This window comes from Parasteatoda tepidariorum, chromosome 8 (assembly GCF_043381705.1).
Source record: "Parasteatoda tepidariorum isolate YZ-2023 chromosome 8, CAS_Ptep_4.0, whole genome shotgun sequence".
Lineage (NCBI taxonomy): Eukaryota > Metazoa > Arthropoda > Arachnida > Araneae > Theridiidae > Parasteatoda > Parasteatoda tepidariorum.
In genome coordinates this window covers 75,885,794-75,904,886 of record NC_092211.1, presented here as the reverse complement: position 1 = coordinate 75,904,886, position 19,093 = coordinate 75,885,794, and the positions used below count along the sequence as shown (strand labels likewise).

General features: G+C 26.4%; 1 protein-coding gene across 2 annotated transcripts; it reads right to left on the bottom strand.

Annotated features, from left to right (window-relative positions):
- Positions 1–145: 145 nt before the first annotated feature.
- On the bottom strand, positions 146–16,303 carry LOC107449890 (exonuclease mut-7 homolog). 2 transcript variants are annotated; one of them, XM_016065558.4, is made up of 8 exons: positions 16,140–16,303; positions 15,503–15,612; positions 13,570–13,735; positions 6,180–6,322; positions 3,562–3,723; positions 2,958–3,011; positions 2,345–2,476; positions 146–406 (listed from the first exon to the last, which is right to left on the bottom strand). In XM_016065558.4, the coding sequence occupies exons 1-8, from the start codon at positions 16,225–16,227 to the stop codon at positions 182–184; spliced, it is 1,080 nt and encodes a 359-aa protein (XP_015921044.1). In that variant the 5' UTR covers positions 16,228–16,303; the 3' UTR covers positions 146–181. The 2 variants fall into 2 exon arrangements, with proteins under 2 accessions (XP_015921044.1, XP_042899600.1); XM_043043666.2 differs by lacking the exon at positions 13,570–13,735 and adding an exon at positions 9,850–10,015 and having other exon boundaries at positions 16,140–16,300.
- Between the last annotated feature and the right edge of the window lie 2,790 nt (positions 16,304–19,093).

The following is a 19,093-nucleotide window of genomic DNA, read 5'->3' as shown; positions in this document are numbered from 1 at the left end:
TAATTAAAAATTTTTCTCATATCTTGGAATTTATCTTAAAGAAAGAGTCAATTTTTAGAATCAATAACAGGAAATAAATAGCAAAATGAAATGAAAAAAAATCTTTCGTGAAACTAAAATATACTTAAGAATTAAATAGATACGGTTAGAAAATAATAAAATACATTTTATTCTTCATAATTTACTGTACAAGGCCACATTTCTTACATAAAAATACACTCTCATTTGATATAGATTTTTGGTTTTTGAGTTTCAGCTTGACCCCAGCTTTCTTCATTTCATAAATTGTCCTTAGCAAACTATTGCTTAATCCATTTTCACTGGGAACATCTTCAAGTGATTCCAGTTCTTTAAAATAACTAAATTCTTGCATTGATAACTGTGTTATATCTGCACTACTACAGTTCTGAAATACACAAAGTTTATTGTTATAAGTAAAACAGATAATATATAAAAGCATTTGTAACTTACAAAAAATGAACTCTAAAATATATAGCTCTTACATTTATAGTAAACTTTTAATAATATATAAAAGCATGATGTAAAGTTGGTTATTGTTAATGGAAATTAATTATTGTAGAAGATGCATTATTAAGGAAAAACACTATAAAAACACATTTTTGGTTCAAAAAAAATTTTTTTTCAATAAAGCATCTTCAAAATTTCATTAAATGCTTTGATGGTCCTTCCTGGTGAGTACAAGATTCATTCTCTTCTTTTAAGGAATTTTAAAAAACTGATAAAGAAAAACTTTACCAAACTTTACATTTTTTAATAATATGAGTGGATAATAGGCAGTGTTCAATCTCTACAATATAAATATCTTAAAAATAAANTGGTTCAAAAAAAATTTTTTTTCAATAAAGCATCTTCAAAATTTCATGAAATGCTTTGATGGTCCTTCCTCTCTTCTTTTAAGGAATTTTAAAAAACTGATAAAGAAAAACTTTATCAAACTTTACATTTTTTAATAATATGAGTGGATAATAGGCAGTGTTCAATCTCTACAATATAAATATTTTAAAAAATAAACAAATGTTATCATTTCCAATAAAATAGGAAAACTTACTTTCAGAATTTCTCTCATAAGTCTTAAAATGATACATTTTCTTAACATTTAATTATTATTTTAATGATTAATCAACTTCACTCATTTTTAAATACCAATAATTTTAGAAAGTGAAAAACATTGATCATAAAACAAAATAAATACTTCAGAAAATTAACAAATTTCATTTCTTATAGAATATAAAAACTTACTTTCAGAATTGCTCTCATAAGTTTTAAAATGATACAATTTCTTAACATTTGATAATTTTAATGATTAACCTACTTACCTCCTTCTTAAATACCCAATAATTTTAGAAAGTGAAGCATAACATTATTTCATAACAACTTATATAACCCTGAAAGAATATGGTTTTCTAATTTTAAACTTTAAACTAAATTTTGAAATAAAAACCCATAAATAGTACCAAGTATAATAATACTATCACACTCTTAAAACAATATGAATTGTAGCTCCATACAATTTCCTTCCGCCCTTCCATGATCCAATAAGCAATCATAAAGGGACCAAAATATCATTTGCAGGATACCTCAAAAATTATCAACACGCTTGATATATATATATATATTTGAATGCATGTAAGCATTCAAAACTAATAATTCCATCTAACATAAAACAGTTTATTAGTCCAACCTCCTCGGAGGCAATGGCAACCAATTTTCCATCGAGAGTCTGTACTCCGGCAACATCAAGGAGTTAGCCGGCTGTGTTTTGCACACTCATGGATATCCATAGTTCTCCCCATGGACAGGATACCAACCAACCAACATAAAACAGGTTAAACTAGAAATTTAAAAGTATAAGACAAAGAAGTTATTTACAAATATTATTAGATCTATTATCAGAAATAAAATTCAAAAAGATATGCTTGATGTAGTATGATTAACAAAACAGCTGGGCATTTGGTTGATATTTTCACTTATAATTGAAGTTATTAAATTTTTAGAGCAATTTGACACATTTCTATTATTAAAATGAACAAAAAGAGCAAACGTGTGCAAGAGATGCTCAGTGCTTCCATCAAATATATTAAGCTTTCGCACCAGGTATGATTAGAATTTTATAACTTTCATGAAAAAAAAATTATTTTGTATAGACAAGATGTGCATTCTTTAATAAAAAAAATTAATAAATAAATATTAAATTAACTAAAGAAAAAAAAAAAGAAAAAATGACAAAACATTTGCTCGGTAGATTCTCGAAAAATATTAATAAAAAGTACTACTTGTAAATAAGAACATTTACATTAGGATTTTTATCATAAAATACTTTTACCTGACATGTTTGCAGTAATTTGCTATCATCTATAAAAACATTGGCTTTTTGCAAGATCTTCTGTAGCTCTAAAGAATTACCAGAATCACAGTTCACGCTATAACATACAACCTCAGAAGAGATATTTTTCACCTGAAAGGATAGTGAAAGGAATAATTATTTATATGAATAAAAATATAAAGAATTGAAACAATGTGTCATTTTTAAAATACTTTTTAGTTTAAAAAAAGGATGTATTTCTTTCAAAATTTTCAATTAAATTGTGCATCTAAAATTTTAAAATTATCAGAATTATATTCCAATCCATAACTCCAATCTTATTTTGACTCATGCATCAATACCAGATTTATTGAACATTTCTGCTTTAAGACATAAGCAATAAATGCAGTTCTGGTAATATAATGTTCTAGAGAAGACCAGGGACCACCCTGTGTTTTTCTGTGTTATATTTAATTATTATAATTTTAAAATAGTATTTTGAAACTGACTAAAAGAAACAGTCACCTTAACAACAATATTAAACAACAAGCAATGTCACATGATAAAGAACATTTGAAGTAAAAGAGAAGTTTTATTACAGAGATGAATTGACTAACAATTTTCATTTACTTACTTTTCTCTTAAAATCCTCAAAACAAATTAGGAATCTCCCTTGAGTTTTAGCAATCTAGAAATACAAAAATTATAATTAATTAAAATGTGTGGATGTAAGCTTTTTAAATTTCAAACTTAAAAGGCTTACTAAAATTTGAATTATCATCATAATATAATAAATCAAATAATCAAATAAAAAGTGGAAGTTTACAAGAAATAGCTTTAAAATACATAATTCATGAAACTACCAAAGACTTACAAAACAACAGCACCATTTACAATTGATAATAAAAAAATTGTCCAAGAAAAACTTTACAATGCTAACATAAAAATAAACAAAAATATTTTCTCACTCAAAATGTGACAAAGCTATCGAAGTTAAAATTCAAAATATTATGATGATAATGTAATAACACTAATAGTTCACTAATCATTGTTATTTATAAATTTCATAATTTATCATTAAAACGTTTTGCTATAAAATATTACTAAATTTATCCCCAAATAATTATTTATTGAAATGATAATTTGAAATACAAATTACTTTAGAATGTGAGATTTATTTTTATGTTTAAATGCAAGCAATATTATAACTGAAAAATAAAAATGCAAAAAAAACTTACTAAGGCAGCATCACTAGCTTTATCTGCAAACTGGAGAACTAGAACATTAGCTCCCATTTCTTTCAAACTTTTACTAATGAATTTTAACTGTGGTTGTACAACTACATGGAATTCATCAATAGGTATAGGTTTTTCATTCATACTTTTTGTAGATTTTTTTTCCTAGAAAAAAATTATAAATAAATAAAACTTAATACTTCATCTTTAATACTCTATTTTTACTTTCAACTCAAAAAATAAATCATTGATAACAGGGCTCGAAAAAACTCAGAAATTTTACCCGTCCCTGGGACTGCTTGTCCAACAATGTACCCATCCTCCTTTGAAACTAACCCGTAGCTTCTAAATAAATAAAAATATAATTTTCTCTTATTTATTACAAACATTTATATAAATTGGATCGTGAATTACTAATTACTACGACTACATTATACAGTAATAAAAGAAATACTAGGGTACTAATAGTAACCTAGTATTTCCTTTAGGAAATAATTTATTTCTTTTATGAAATAATTTAAATGACAAAAGTCAAGTTTTCTGGAATGTCAATTTATTTGGGGGTACTGCTTTTTTTAAATGAATCAAATATTACGTTTCCCAGTTCCACAATCAAGTCAATGATTTACTGAGGTTTCCGCACAGTTCATTTAGATAAATGTTCATAATTGCGTTTAACGCTTCTTGTTTAAGACCAGTACTTAATGTGTTTTTTTGTAAGTTCATTGCTGAAAAGCCCCTTTCAATCGCTGCAGTACTCCCAGACAGAGAAAATATCAATTCCATTTCAGGGTCATTTTAGAAGTGAGGAGCTAGACTCTTGTAAGAAAACACAAATTGAAAATGTATCACGAACATTAACGGGAAAATGGCCGTCCACGTGGGCGTCGGATTCGAGAAATTTGTTGTCCACAGGGAATTTTTGACCACGGAGGACGGGCTGTTTTTCGAGACCTGATTTATAACATCGCCTTTGGTGAGTTCTGACTGCAACATGAGGTTGTAGATGTCTTTTAGAGGTCATCAAAAAGATTTCTCAAACTAAGAACTTCACACAAATATTTTGAATACATTTTAATCTACTTATTTGTTTTGTTAATATTTTATTCTGATATTTTTTGAATTTCATCGAATTTGATCATTTCCACATTTCGTGCACAGATCTGCTTGGTAGCTGGGAGAGGTTTTGATGGTCCTAAAAGTTTCTTCAACACAAAGTGTATGAAAAAAATACTGTGCCTTCTAAAAGTGGTCGTAAATAGAGGAAATTGCTACATAGCGGTAGTCTTTCCTAGAGGTTTCACCAAATCACCTTAATTGCTTCTTAAACCATGCATGAAAAAGGAGGTCTTACTAATTATTCATAAAACTCTTGAATTTTGCATGAAATATTTTAAAAAGATTTGCTTATAGTCTGCATAATTAACTAATTTTCCTAATCTAAAGTAAAGATGACTGCGAATATCCCATAGTCTATTTTGGCCTAACTTCCAGTATAAGCAAATAAAATATTATACTGCCAAAGCAATATTTTTTTTAAAAAAAGAAGCTGAAGATTACACTGAGGAAGAAATGTTTTGTAGCACTTATACAAGTACTAATTCTTACCTAATTCAGATATGGGGATTTTTAAGCTACAGTTTTTAAATGGCATTTTAGTAGATTATTTGTCGATATGTACAAGTTGAAAAACGCTATATATAACAATAGGTCATACAAACGTTCTGGCAAACTTCTTGCTTAGTTAAGGCACTTCATCAAGAATAAAATTGCATAGGAACTCACGCTTGAAAATGTCATCATACACCACTATGGCACTTCTCAATAATGACCTGTTCATCTATTACTTCATAATGAGTAGGCTCTTCTAGCCCAGTATCAAAATAATTCCAGGCAAGGGTTTCTATATAGATTTAATCCTGATTATGTAACTTAACTACTTTAGAAGTTTTCCATGACGTGAGACATATGCTATATATATAACGTCTTTAAACTCTCACATTTCGACAAAGTTGTAATTGTAAAAAAAAAATTTCTTGGAGAGCGAAACCGATAGCAAATTTGAAATTGATGATGCAAAAGTATCTAAGATCTGTTAAAAAGTCTCATGCGACAGAAGGCAAAAAAAAAATATGTTCCCCAGTGTTATCAGTAAAATTTGCATTTTTAAATTATACAAAATTTCAAGTTGAATAAGCAATTGAAAATCTTTAATTAATATTTATAAGCAATTTTAAGGTTGAATTTCAATAAAAATCAAAATACAACAAAAAGGGGGGGTTCACGATTATGTAAAAGTAAATTAAAAACGTTAAATTTTTTATTGTCTTGAAGTAAAATAATTACTATTTGATTCCCATACTAGCAACTTCCGCTGTAAAAAGCTTTTTTTCAGAAAGACTGTTCACTGTGGAAAGTATAACTTATCAAAAACATGGTCTATTTCTGCTGCATTTGCCATATTTTAGGAGAAGAAATATTTAATTAACAAATACATTAACTTTAAATTCAAAGCAAAGTTTAAAAACTATACAAAGTTTGAAAACAACAACAAAAGCAATCACAAATTAACTACTTAGTAAACAGATATAAATCTGAAATATTTAAAGGAAATAACATACTTCTTTCAACTTTCTCTTTACTTTGCTGTGACCAGATGTCATAACCATTGCAACTTTAACCAAGTGATTAAAATTCATATTTTTTTCTGATGAAACATTTTTAATTTCGTCAAATATCTGTAACAAACAGTGTGCATCTAAAGCTGTTCAAAAAAAAAGTATTTTAAATTAAATCTAATGATCAAATAAAAGCATAAATACATTAATTTTTATTTCTGATATTTTTAATAGTACATTAAATATTTTAAAAATGATATTAAATGCAGTTCCTTTTTATAATTAACAAATTATAAAAGTAACATAAGCAACTGTAGAAAGAGATTCAAAATCAAATGGATTAACATACCGTACATTTCAAATTTTTATTTATTTTTTTAATCAAACTTTAATTAAACCTTTTTATTAAAATTAATAATTTTTTAAAAAAAAAATTATATTATTAAATTATAAAACTTTTAAAGAAAATAAAGTCAAGAAATAATAAATTACTAGTTTATGCAAATTTCATTTAATTTGAGCAAAAACAATAAGAAACAACATTTTATTTCAATGAACATCATAGAAAAAAAAAACACTGTTTGAAAAGTTTTAAAACTCTTGACATCATAATTTTATCAAGACAGAACACTAGAGCATCAGGAATCTTTGTGTTCCAACAGATCATTAAAATAAACAATTCAATAATAAACAAATAATAAATAAATAAATAATCATTTTACTTTATTTGGATAAAGATTTCCCAATGTAGAAATAATTAGGAATGTGACTATAGCACATTATTAGTCTGATAAAGCATAACTACTAAACAATATAATTAATAAAATAAAAGTTTAAGAATTGGAGCAGACTATAAATCTTATCTGTCAATAAATTTCTTAAAATCAATTAATTATATAGTTGCAAATTAAATTATTATTGAATATGATGTACTTGATACACAATGAAAATTCATATAATTATGGAGACACATTGAACTTTGAAGAAGTCACATGGAAGAAATAATAGCAGTACGAATTTGATGCATAATAAAGATTCCTACAATTATGGAGACATGTAGAAGTTTTGTCTGTTTTATCTCTCTGTCTTATGCTACATGATCCCAATGAGTCTTATGGAAAAAGCTACAATAATATGCGATCAATACATAATGAAGACTCGTATAACAATGAAGACACAAAGTTTTCAAGTTTTGCTTGTTCAATTAATTCTCAAGCAAGCAATGAGCTGAGTAAAAAAAATATATCTATATTTTGAAAGAGATTTTTTTCAGAAACGTTTCCAATTTGAGATAGTTTCATTAACAGAAAACAAACTTTTTATTCTTACTATCTCAAATTGGAAACGTTTCTGAAAAAAATCTCTTTCGAAATATAGATATATTTTTCAGAAACGTTTCCGATTTGAGACAGTAATAATAAAAAGTTTGTTTTCTGTTAATGAAAATATAAAAATGAAATGAGATAAAAAATTTAAAAAATATTGCAGTAAATTTTTTTTTTAAATATGAAAACTTTGTAAACTATATATAATCTAGCTGCCATTTCGTGACCAGCTTGGTCACCTTTCAAAATTATACTGTACAACAGATACACTTCAATAGTAATTAAGCCTTTTACACAACACAACTGTATTTAAATATTCTAATTCATCAACCCCTGATTAAATCCTAACACTTTAATCAATTTTAAACAATATATTAACCAAATTTTTTCACCATCTAGCTCTTGCCCACGACTTTGCCAGCATGGAAGCACCTTGATTACAATTTTAACTATTTTAAAGCAGGGTTTGTTGATTTAAATCAGCTTGATTTAAATCACGATTTAAATCATGATTTAAATCAACTAATTTTTTTATATATATATATTGATTATAAAAGTTAAAAAACAGTGTTTTAAATTATTGATACTTTTATTATTTTCTTTTCTTAGTTTCAAAATTTATTTTAAATAAATTTTTGCATTAATTAATTTTAATTGTTGCATTAATTAATATAGACTTGCATAGCTGTAGAAAGTAATTATTAAACATGAATTTTTTCAAAAAATAATTTAAATATTGTTAATTAAAATTCTACCCTTTGAAAGAAAAAGCATGGAATTAGAATCTACATTATATTTTATTGGTAGAAAATGTATATTTCTGAAGCTTTTTTAAAAGCATATTAAAAAGAAAATACCTAATTTGCCAAAAATAGAAAGAAAAAAAAAGGCCAATAAATTTAGATATTTTTTTCCTGATATAGTGTCATTCTTCCCTTGCAAACTCCTTCAAAGTCTATTTGAAACAGTAGGGTTATTAACTGGTATTTTTTCTCATAATATGTTTACAGTATCTTTGACATCTGATTTTCTATAAAGAAATTTTGTGAAAAAAAATTCCTATGAGTACATAGATTTTAAAAAAAAGTTATTTTTAGCTTAACTTATCGATTTTGATATAGAATTAAAAGTGAATATTTTAATATAAAAATATATGGATTAAATATTTATTTTTTGATGAATAACTACATTTATAAACACAATCTGTTACATTTATTTTGTCATTTTAAAAATCAAGCGGAAAAAAAAAGAAATTTTAAATTAAAATTATGGTTTGCTAATTGAAACTTCGATTTAATAGTTAAAGTCAGGGGTCTGTCCAAGTGAAATTTACTACCGTTTACCGGTACCTACACAAATTTAACTTTAGGAAAAACGGTAGAACAATTCCACAAAATACTTTTTTCTCAAAATTTTATTTTTGTGTCCAAATTTTCCAAATCCAAATTTTTAATTTTCAAAAATTATGTCTACATTTTCACAAAATAATTATCTCTCAGAAAAACCTAACCCATAAAGTATTCTTTAAATTTTCTATTTGAACTAGTCCTTAAATTTCAATCATGCATTTGTTTCAAAATGGTTGCTATGCATTCAAAGCTATGTATTATAATGAAAAATTATTTTAGTAAGTTAAAATATTGTTCTAAATATTGTTATAATATAGTTTTAATATTAATTTAATTTCGATTAAGCACTTATAAAGTTTTGTTAATCATATATTAAAGTTCTTACAGTGTATTTGAATAAAAATCAAAAAAATCTGATTTAAATCAAAAAAATCACAAACCCTGTTTTAAAGAGATGTCTGCGATGTCGTCTTATGTTGAATTTTAGTTTTAATTTAAAATCAGTTTGACAGCATTTGAATCACACAAACCACCATAAGTAAGAGTTTGGGCCATTTTAGCATTTAAAAAGCAAATTCCTTTACCAATAAAGGGTATGCCAGTATGGGCCACCATAGAATTGTTTATGTTTAAAATTCCTATAGCCATTTTAGAAAAGAACAAAAATAAATCTAACTAATTACATTATAACTAAAATTCTATTTTTAAAAAATCACAAAATTATTCCAAATAAATACTTAATGTATAACTAACTAATGACACTACTTTAATTATTACTCGAGACAAACAAAGACAACTATTCTAAAAAAAAATATTTAACATCCAAATTATTTCAAAACTTTAATTAAATTACTAAAGGCAACTCAACAAAATGAATAATAACTATGGTGTTGCCAATAGATAGAGAAATAATCGTGTTTATGGTGAAACATAAAAGAAATAAATACATACATAGATTATGAGACTCATGCTAATTTTATAAAACAGCAAATTATGGACCTGCATATTCAAGTTGAGAATCTGTAAGAGGGCGTTTCTCCCAATCACAAAGACGCTCTTCTTTGCTGAGTGGTTTACCCAAAATGACTTTACAAAGTTGACTTAACCCTATTGGATGCTTGATGCCTTCCTCTGTACTCATTTCAACAGGATATACCTCTTGTAGCTGCGAAAAATAAAGTTTTTAAACAAACAAAATTTTAAAAGATATAAGTTAGAATCACCATTATGACAGACTATATAAAGCAACTAATAAACCTTTTGAGGCTAAATATTTTCATAAGAAACAATACAGATAAGGAAATTTGCTTTGCTATGTGTAATAGGGTCTACAAAATTTTTCGCCAGGGGTGCATCTAAAAACTTATAATTTGGAATATTTTTTAAGTATATTTTTATACAAAAAAAGCTCAATAATTCATTTAATGCTTTCAATCCAATATTCCAAGCCAAAAATTTACATTTTTAACATTTAAATTTTGAAAATTAAAAAAAACATAAAAAAATATTTTTAATAAATTTAATTGAGCTACAAACACACTAAAGAGCAGAATTCTCAGAGTTTAACTTTTATTTAACACTGTATTAATTTTTTTTGAGGGATCGCACTATGCAAATTGGTTCCTCAATTTACATTTCCTCCGCAATTCCAATTGGTGAATCATTATTAAAAAAACACAGTAATTGTACTTAGTTTACAATTGTGAATATGTTCACTGCACCTCAGAATTAAAACAAAATAAAAAAAAATTTTAATCTCAAACAAAAAACTATTAAAATTTAAAAATCATGTATAATTTTTAATTTATTAACTTTCTAGGGGGTACAAAATTTTAAACGCACTTTTGTGACTCCAATCCAAACACACCTGTCTGTGTGCATTTGACAAGCCTTCATGCATTGAAACAAACTAATCAGCAAATAATAGATTTATAAATAAAGTAGGGCAAAAAAAGTGAAACAAAATAGTAAAATAAAATAGGATTTAAAATGTAAAAATAAAAAATAGGATTTAAAATGTAAAGATTTTAACAAAAATCTTTTTTTTCTTTTTTGCAAGATTTGAGTTTAAAACTATAGAAAATGAGAAGAACTGCTTCCATGCTTAAATTTCTAACAGTATTGAAATGCTAATTATATTAGGTATTTTATGAGCCAAGAGGGCTTAAGAGTTCACTTCCAAATAAAGCGAGCATGTTCAAATCCAAAGGACATCTGGTCAATTTGTATGCTACTTCCAGGTTGATCAAATTACTGTTATATTACCAATAGTAGATAAATCATAGGCTAGAAACCCTTTGTCTTTGGTCTAATCAGAGAAGGTTTTCCTCACAATGTAACGCAAATCAAATGCAAGTAAGTTCCATTAAAAAAATCTTTCATTGAGATAAGTTTGCACAGATGCTTGATCTAGGAGTTTCCATATATTTTGGGGTTGTTTACAAGATATGAAGTTAATTATTAATAGAAACAAATCCAATGTGAGTTAGCTGTTCAAAGTTAGTTAAAATAAAATATAAAATAATTCTGAGTTAACAAAGTTGTCTTAATTTATATCAAATGTAAGTAAGCTCCATTAAAAAAATCTTTCATAGAGATAAGTTTGCACAGATGCTTGATCTAGGAGTTTCCATATATTTTGGGGTTGTTTACAAGATATGAAGTTAATTATTAATAGAAATAAATCCAATGTGAGTTAGCTGTTCAAAGTTAGTTAAAATAAAATATAAAATAATTCTGAGTTAACAAAGTTGTCTTAATTTATATCAAATGTAAGTAAGCTCCATTAAAAAAATCTTTCATAGAGATAAGTTTGCACAGATGCTTGATCTAGGAGTTTCCATATATTTTGGGGTTGTTTACAAGATATGAAGTTAATTATTAATAGAAATAAATCCAATGTGAGTTAGCTGTTCAAAGTTAGTTAAAATAAAATATAAAATAATTCTGAGTTAACAAAGTTGTCTTAATTTATATCAAATGTAAGTAAGCTCCATTAAAAAAATCTTTCATAGAGATAAGTTTGCACAGATGCTTGATCTAGGAGTTTCCATATATTTTGGGGTTGTTTACAAGATATGAAGTTAATTATTAATAGAAATAAATCCAATGTGAGTTAGCTGTTCAAAGTTAGTTAAAATAAAATATAAAATAATTCTGAGTTAACAAAGTTGTCTTAATTTATATCAAATGTAAGTAAGCTCCATTAAAAAAATCTTTCATAGAGATAAGTTTGCACAGATGCTTGATCTAGGAGTTTCCATATATTTTGGGGTTGTTTACAAGATATGAAGTTAATTATTAATAGAAATAAATCCAATGTGAGTTAGCTGTTCAAAGTTAGTTAAAATAAAATATAAAATAATTCTGAGTTAACAAAGTTGTCTTAATTTATATCAAATGTAAGTAAGCTCCATTAAAAAAATCTTTCATAGAGATAAGTTTGCACAGATGCTTGATCTAGGAGTTTCCATATATTTTGGGGTTGTTTACAAGATATGAAGTTAATTATTAATAGAAATAAATCCAATGTGAGTTAGCTGTTCAAAGTTAGTTAAAATAAAATATAAAATAATTCTGAGTTAACAAAGTTGTCTTAATTTATATCAAATGTAAGTAAGCTCCATTAAAAAAATCTTTCATAGAGATAAGTTTGCACAGATGCTTGATCTAGGAGTTTCCATATATTTTGGGGTTGTTTACAAGATATGAAGTTAATTATTAATAGAAATAAATCCAATGTGAGTTAGCTGTTCAAAGTTAGTTAAAATAAAATATAAAATAATTCTGAGTTAACAAAGTTGTCTTAATTTATATCAAATGTAAGTAAGCTCCATTAAAAAAATCTTTCATAGAGATAAGTTTGCACAGATGCTTGATCTAGGAGTTTCCATATATTTTGGGGTTGTTTACAAGATATGAAGTTAATTATTAATAGAAATAAATCCAATGTGAGTTAGCTGTTCAAAGTTAGTTAAAATAAAATATAAAATAATTCTGAGTTAACAAAGTTGTCTTAATTTATATCAAATGTAAGTAAGCTCCATTAAAAAAATCTTTCATAGAGATAAGTTTGCACAGATGCTTGATCTAGGAGTTTCCATATATTTTGGGGTTGTTTACAAGATATGAAGTTAATTATTAATAGAAATAAATCCAATGTGAGTTAGCTGTTCAAAGTTAGTTAAAATANAAATTTTTTCACCATCTAGCTCTTGCCCACGACTTTGCCAGCATGGAAGCACCTTGATTACAATGTTATTTATCTTAAAGCCATGTCTATGTCTTCTTATATTAAATTTTAGCATTGAAAAAGCAAATTCCGTCACCAATAATGGGTATGCCAGCATGGGGCACCATAGTATTGTTTATGTTTAAAATTCCTATAGCCATTTTAGAAAGGATCAAAAATAAATCTAATTACATTATAACTAAGATTTAATTTTTCAAAAAGCATAAAATTATTCTAAATAAATACTTAATTTATAACTAGGAACACTAACTTAAATTACTACTTGAGACATACAAACGCAATTATTCTAAATAAATATTTAATGTACAACTAATTTTTTTACTTAAGGCAACTCAGCAAAATGAATAATAACTATAGCGTTGCCAATAGATTGAGAAATAATCAAGTATATGGTGCCACATAAACAAAAAAATACATACATGGATTATGAAATTCATATTGATTTTATAAAATTGTAAATTATGCACCTGCATATTCAAGCTGAGAATCTGAAAGAGGACGTTTCTCCCAATCACAAAGACGCTCTTCTTTGCTGAGTGGTTTACCTAAAATGACTTTGCAAAGTTGACTCAACCCTATTGGATGTTTGATGTTTTCCTCTGTACTCATTTCAACAGGATATACCTCTTGTAGCTGGGAAAAATAAAGTTTTTAAACAAACAATGTTTTAAAAGATCACCATTATAATTACTATTATGACAGACTGTATAAAGCAACTAATAAACCTTTTGAGGCTAAATGTTTACATTAGGAAAACTACAGATAAGCAAATTTGCTTTGCCGTGTGTAAGAGAGTCTACAAAATTTTTGCCAGGGGTGCATCTAAAAACTTATAATTTGAAATATTTTTTAAGTATATTATTATAAAAAAATACATAACTCAATAATTCATTTAATGCCTCCAATCCAATATTCCTAGCCTAAAATTTACATTTTTAAGATTTAAAAATTAAGAAAAACATAGAATAATGCTTTTTTATAAATTTAATTTAGCTATAAACACACTAAAAAGCAGAATTCTCTGAGCTTAATTATTTTTTTAACTGTGTATTAATTTTTTTAGAGGGCAAATGCAAATTGATTCCTCAATTTGCATTCGCTCTGCAATTGCAATTGGTGAATCATTATTAAATTTAAAAACATAGTCATTGTGCTCAGTTTCTAATTGTGAATTGATTCAATACACCTCAGAATTAAAACAAATTAAAAAAAATTACTATCTCAAACAAAAAACTATTAACATTTAAAAAATTATACATAATTTTTAATTTATTTGATTTCTATGGGATTCAAAATTGCAAATGCACTTTCTTGAATCCTTTCCAGGTGCACTTGTCTGTGGGTATTTGAAAAACATGTATGCATTGAAACAAATGAACTAATCAACAAATTATAGATTTATAAATAAAGTAGGGTTAAATAAAGTACAAGGGTAAAAAAAAGTAAAATAGAATAGTAAAATGAAGTAAGATTTAAAATGTAAAGAATATAGAGATTTTTTACAAAAATCTCTCCTTTTTTCTTTCTTTTTTGAACAATTTAAGTTTAAAACTGCAGAAAACGAGAAACATTAAAATTGATGCAATGCATTCAGACTAAAATTGCTAAAGGTACTTAAATGCAAATAACATTAGGTTATTTTGCGAGCCAAGAGGGCTTAAAGAGTTCAGCGTTCACTTACAAATAGGGCGACCAATATTCAAATCCCAAGGGCAGCCAGTCTATTTGTATGCTACTTCTAGACTACTAAAATATCACCAATGGTAGATAAATCATAGGCTAGAAACCCTTCGACTTTGGTCTAATTAGAGAAGGTTTTCATGGTTCTCCTCACAATGTAACTCAAATCAAACGCAGGTAAGTTCCATTAAAAAAATCTTTCATGAAGATAAATTTGCACTGATGCTTGATCCAGGAGTTTCCCAGTATTTTGGGCTTATTTACAAGCAACAGATTTAATTATTAATAGAAAACAAATTTGATGTGAAGCAGCTGTTCAAAGTTGTTTAAAATAAAGTAATAAATAACTCTAACAAAGAATTAACAAATTTGTCGCAATTGCATCATCTATGATAAGCTAAATGTCAATCAAACCAAGGGTGAATTAGAAAATGTTTGTATGAATACCTTCTTTTTTTCAAGCAAGATTAAAGCAGTTGTACTAAATGCATAAAATTGATACTGCTTTGAGAAATGACAGCCCAGATTTGTTAATTTACTTAGCCAGTATCAACCACAATTTTAATTACTCATAGTTAAGGCAAAAAAAAAGCTTTTTTTTTTGTTCAAGTATAATAACATTAAAATATACTTAATGTGCTAATAAGAATAGTACAAGAATTAAAACATGAGTATTATAATAGACCAAGATGTTATGTAATTTTAAAAGTGTTTACATACTTTTTCAAAAAATATAGCCATGTCAAGTATATGAGTAAACCTTAAAAGCCTGTCTTTACTTCCTCTGTTATTATTAACAATCATCTGAATATCTGTCAACAAATTACAACCTAAAAAATGTTTTAAAAACATTTAACAATAACACAATTGTACAAATATTCAAAAATGTATTATAAACAAATCAATTTAGGCTCTGAAAATGTATATTGTAATGTCCAATCTTTCAATAAAATATATTTAAGATGGAAAAGAAATGCTTACAAAATGTTTTCTATCTACTTTTTTTCTCTTATAATCACATACTTTAAATTAATATACACTTTAAATGCATTAGTATAAAGTACTATACATTCGAAATACAGCTTTTCATGAATTAAAATGTTTTTTCTAGTTTTTTTTTATATCTTAGGATACACATGGAAAAAAAAATTAAGATCAAATTTTTATTATTAATATGAAACTATAATTAATCAAACCATCAATTAACTATAATAGAATTTTTTTTATTAATATGTAAATTTAAAATTTTAAAATTTATCCTTTAGACTTCAATATTTTGAATACATTTAGTAATTTTAAACGAATCTTATACAAAATTAAATATAAGGGAAATAGGTATTATAAATAAATCCCTTACCTAATTTAATAATCTTTTGATTACTGAAGACATCATCCATCAACTTATCCCAATCTTTAGCCTCCAAGCATTTATTCAAAGATAACATGTCTAATATGTACACTTTATCATGAACAGCCAACTGTATTAGAGCAAGTCTGAAATTAAAATAACAACTTAAGAACTTTATATTTCTAAAAAGGGGGGTTAAACCCAACAGTGTTAAGAAACAATAAGCCTATTAGAAGTCATGGTTCTTTAGCTAAGACTATGGAACATTTCTCTGAGTAACAGGGGAATTTCTTTAGTACTATGTCATTAGTACTATTTAGAACTATGTCATTATCATTTCCCTGGAACATTAAGAAGCTACTTTCAAAACATTTTTTGGGAAATCTCTTTAGTACTAAGTCAAAATGGGTTTTGTACTCAGTTATATAATGTAAAAAAAAAAATTTAAAAATTGCAATTTTGTATTTGATTCTTAAAAAGACTAATGAAATAATCAACTTATAGAAACAAAGTTTGGTGGAAGCAAAATATTTTAAATAAAAACAATGTTAAAGATCTCTATTTAAAAATAATTTTCTGGTGTCTTTCATCACTCAATAGCATAAAGAGCACATAATAAAATAAAAATATTTTGTTAAAAAAAGAATTTAATAACTAAACATAAATGAATTTCCGATTTCCCCATATGAAGATAAGAATACAAAGTGTAGTTGCTTGAATATTGATCCCTAATTCCACGGATTGTTCCAAAAGTTTCTTGATTATTTGACATACAGACAGTCCAAAGCTACCAACAACAACAGAATTGCATATTTTAATTCTGCATAGAAAAGAACTCAATATAGATGCATAGAACAATTAATGCATAGAAATGAAACAGAAATATTTATAAGAACTCAATATAAAAAAGATCTCAAAAATATGTCAAGCAAGTCCATTCCAAAGCAATCCTCAATAACTGAAATCATTGAAAAGAAATAAAATATTCATACATATATTATTACCTTATTAAAAAATTCATTGACTTTAAAAATACATAAAAAGTAAAAAACAGTTGACATATTTCAAGCGTTTCAAAAACAGATGCCCATTTTCAAGACTTGCCAGACAATGAGATGAAAGGAAACAAAAATGATTTAAAATGTAAGATGTAAAGCTGCCAATGGAAAATGGAAAAGTAAAGATGAGAAACAAAACTAACAAACCAAAGAAGTTCGAAGAGAAAAACAGAACAAGAAAAACCACAGTGGTCGAGAGGGGCAATTCAGGGTAAATTGCATTTTCATGTGCTATGGAGAGGTGGCGAGGAACTAATGTTGTTATATATATGAATAAAACAAGATTACAGAAAATCAAGATGAGCTGATGTGACTAAGGTGGGAATAATTATAGCATTGTCGAAATTGAATTTACGCTCATAATTCCAACAATGTGCAACAATTGATAATTTGATAACATGATAGATATGTCCGTTATCAAGAATTTGAAAAATTATCAATTGTTGAACATTGTTGGAATTATGAGCGTAAATTCAATTTCGACAATGCTATAATTAATCCCACCCCAGTCACATCAGCTCACTTTGATGCCCTGGAATCTTCTTTTATTCATATGAAAGTTTTTCTTCGGATGTTTATTTTTCTCTTTTACATTGGCAACTTTATGTTTTATATTTCTATTCAGTCTTGTTTCTTCTCATTCCTGCCTGGCAAGTCTTGAAAATGGGTGCCTATTTTTGTAAAGCTTGGAACATGTTAGCTGTTATTTACTTTTTATGTATTTTTGAAGCGCATAAAGTTTTTAATCAGGTAATGTCTTACTGTTTCAGTTTCTTAGAATAATTTATTTAATCATACATACATTTTCAGCAGTATTTGGTCATTTCAGTTTTAAATGGCCCCATATTTAATGATGTGACATGATTAATTATAAAACGGTATATAAAAGCATTAATTAATATACAAGCTAAATCAAATTTGCCTTTCATTGAAAATGAATAGATAGATAGATAGATATGGTCATTTTATGTGTGAGTGTATGCAGTGTTTTCACTACAGCGCGAGAACGCGAGAATCTCGCATATTTTTTTATATTCTCGCATTAAAAAATTATTACCGCGAGAAATTCGTGCATTTTATAAACCAATTTCATAATTCGCGAATTTCTCGCATTTTGAAAAAAATTTCTCATTTGCGCCATTTAGAATAAAATCCGTTTCACTTTTCTTCCTGGATCTTCTTCCCTATTTACCAGTATTGTTCAGAACCTTTAAGAACAACAGAACACTATCCTTCCGAACCACGGAACCTCTTTCAGAACGCATTTCTCTGCAACCACGTGTTTACCGTAGGTAAGGTTTCTTCATGTAAGACGTTCAAATTTCTTNTAATTAAAATGACATGAGAATCACAAAATAAAAAAATTTATATCAGTGAAATAAAATAATAAATCATCATAAATACTGAAGTTTTACTACAAACCCACTAGCCACAATCTGATATTTTATTTAAATTTTACTACTAATTTTATATTTAAAAGTTTTTTCCTGGCTGCACTGTTCTGCACTACTATATCAATACCAAATTGTATAGTTTCTTTTTCTCAAGTCCTTGCCTTCATTTTTCTGTTTTGGATATTAGTTTTAAGATGGCTTCTTTTTGAAAAAAATAGTATAAAAAAATTCTTTCATTTCCTCCGAATTTCATTTACTTGATCAAGTAAAAAAAACTAATACACTTCCTTAAATTAGAGGAAGTTTTTTTTTCAAGAGTCAAAAAAAAATTTCAGCTACTTTTTATCTTTTTTCAAAAAAAATTTTAAATAATTTTATTTTTTAAAATTTATATTTATATTTAAGATTGTTCATAACAAAGTTGAAAATCTTTTGACACGGTCGTAGCTTATGTAATATTGCCTTAAAAATTTTATAACTGAAATTAAATAGATACTATCACACTTTAAAC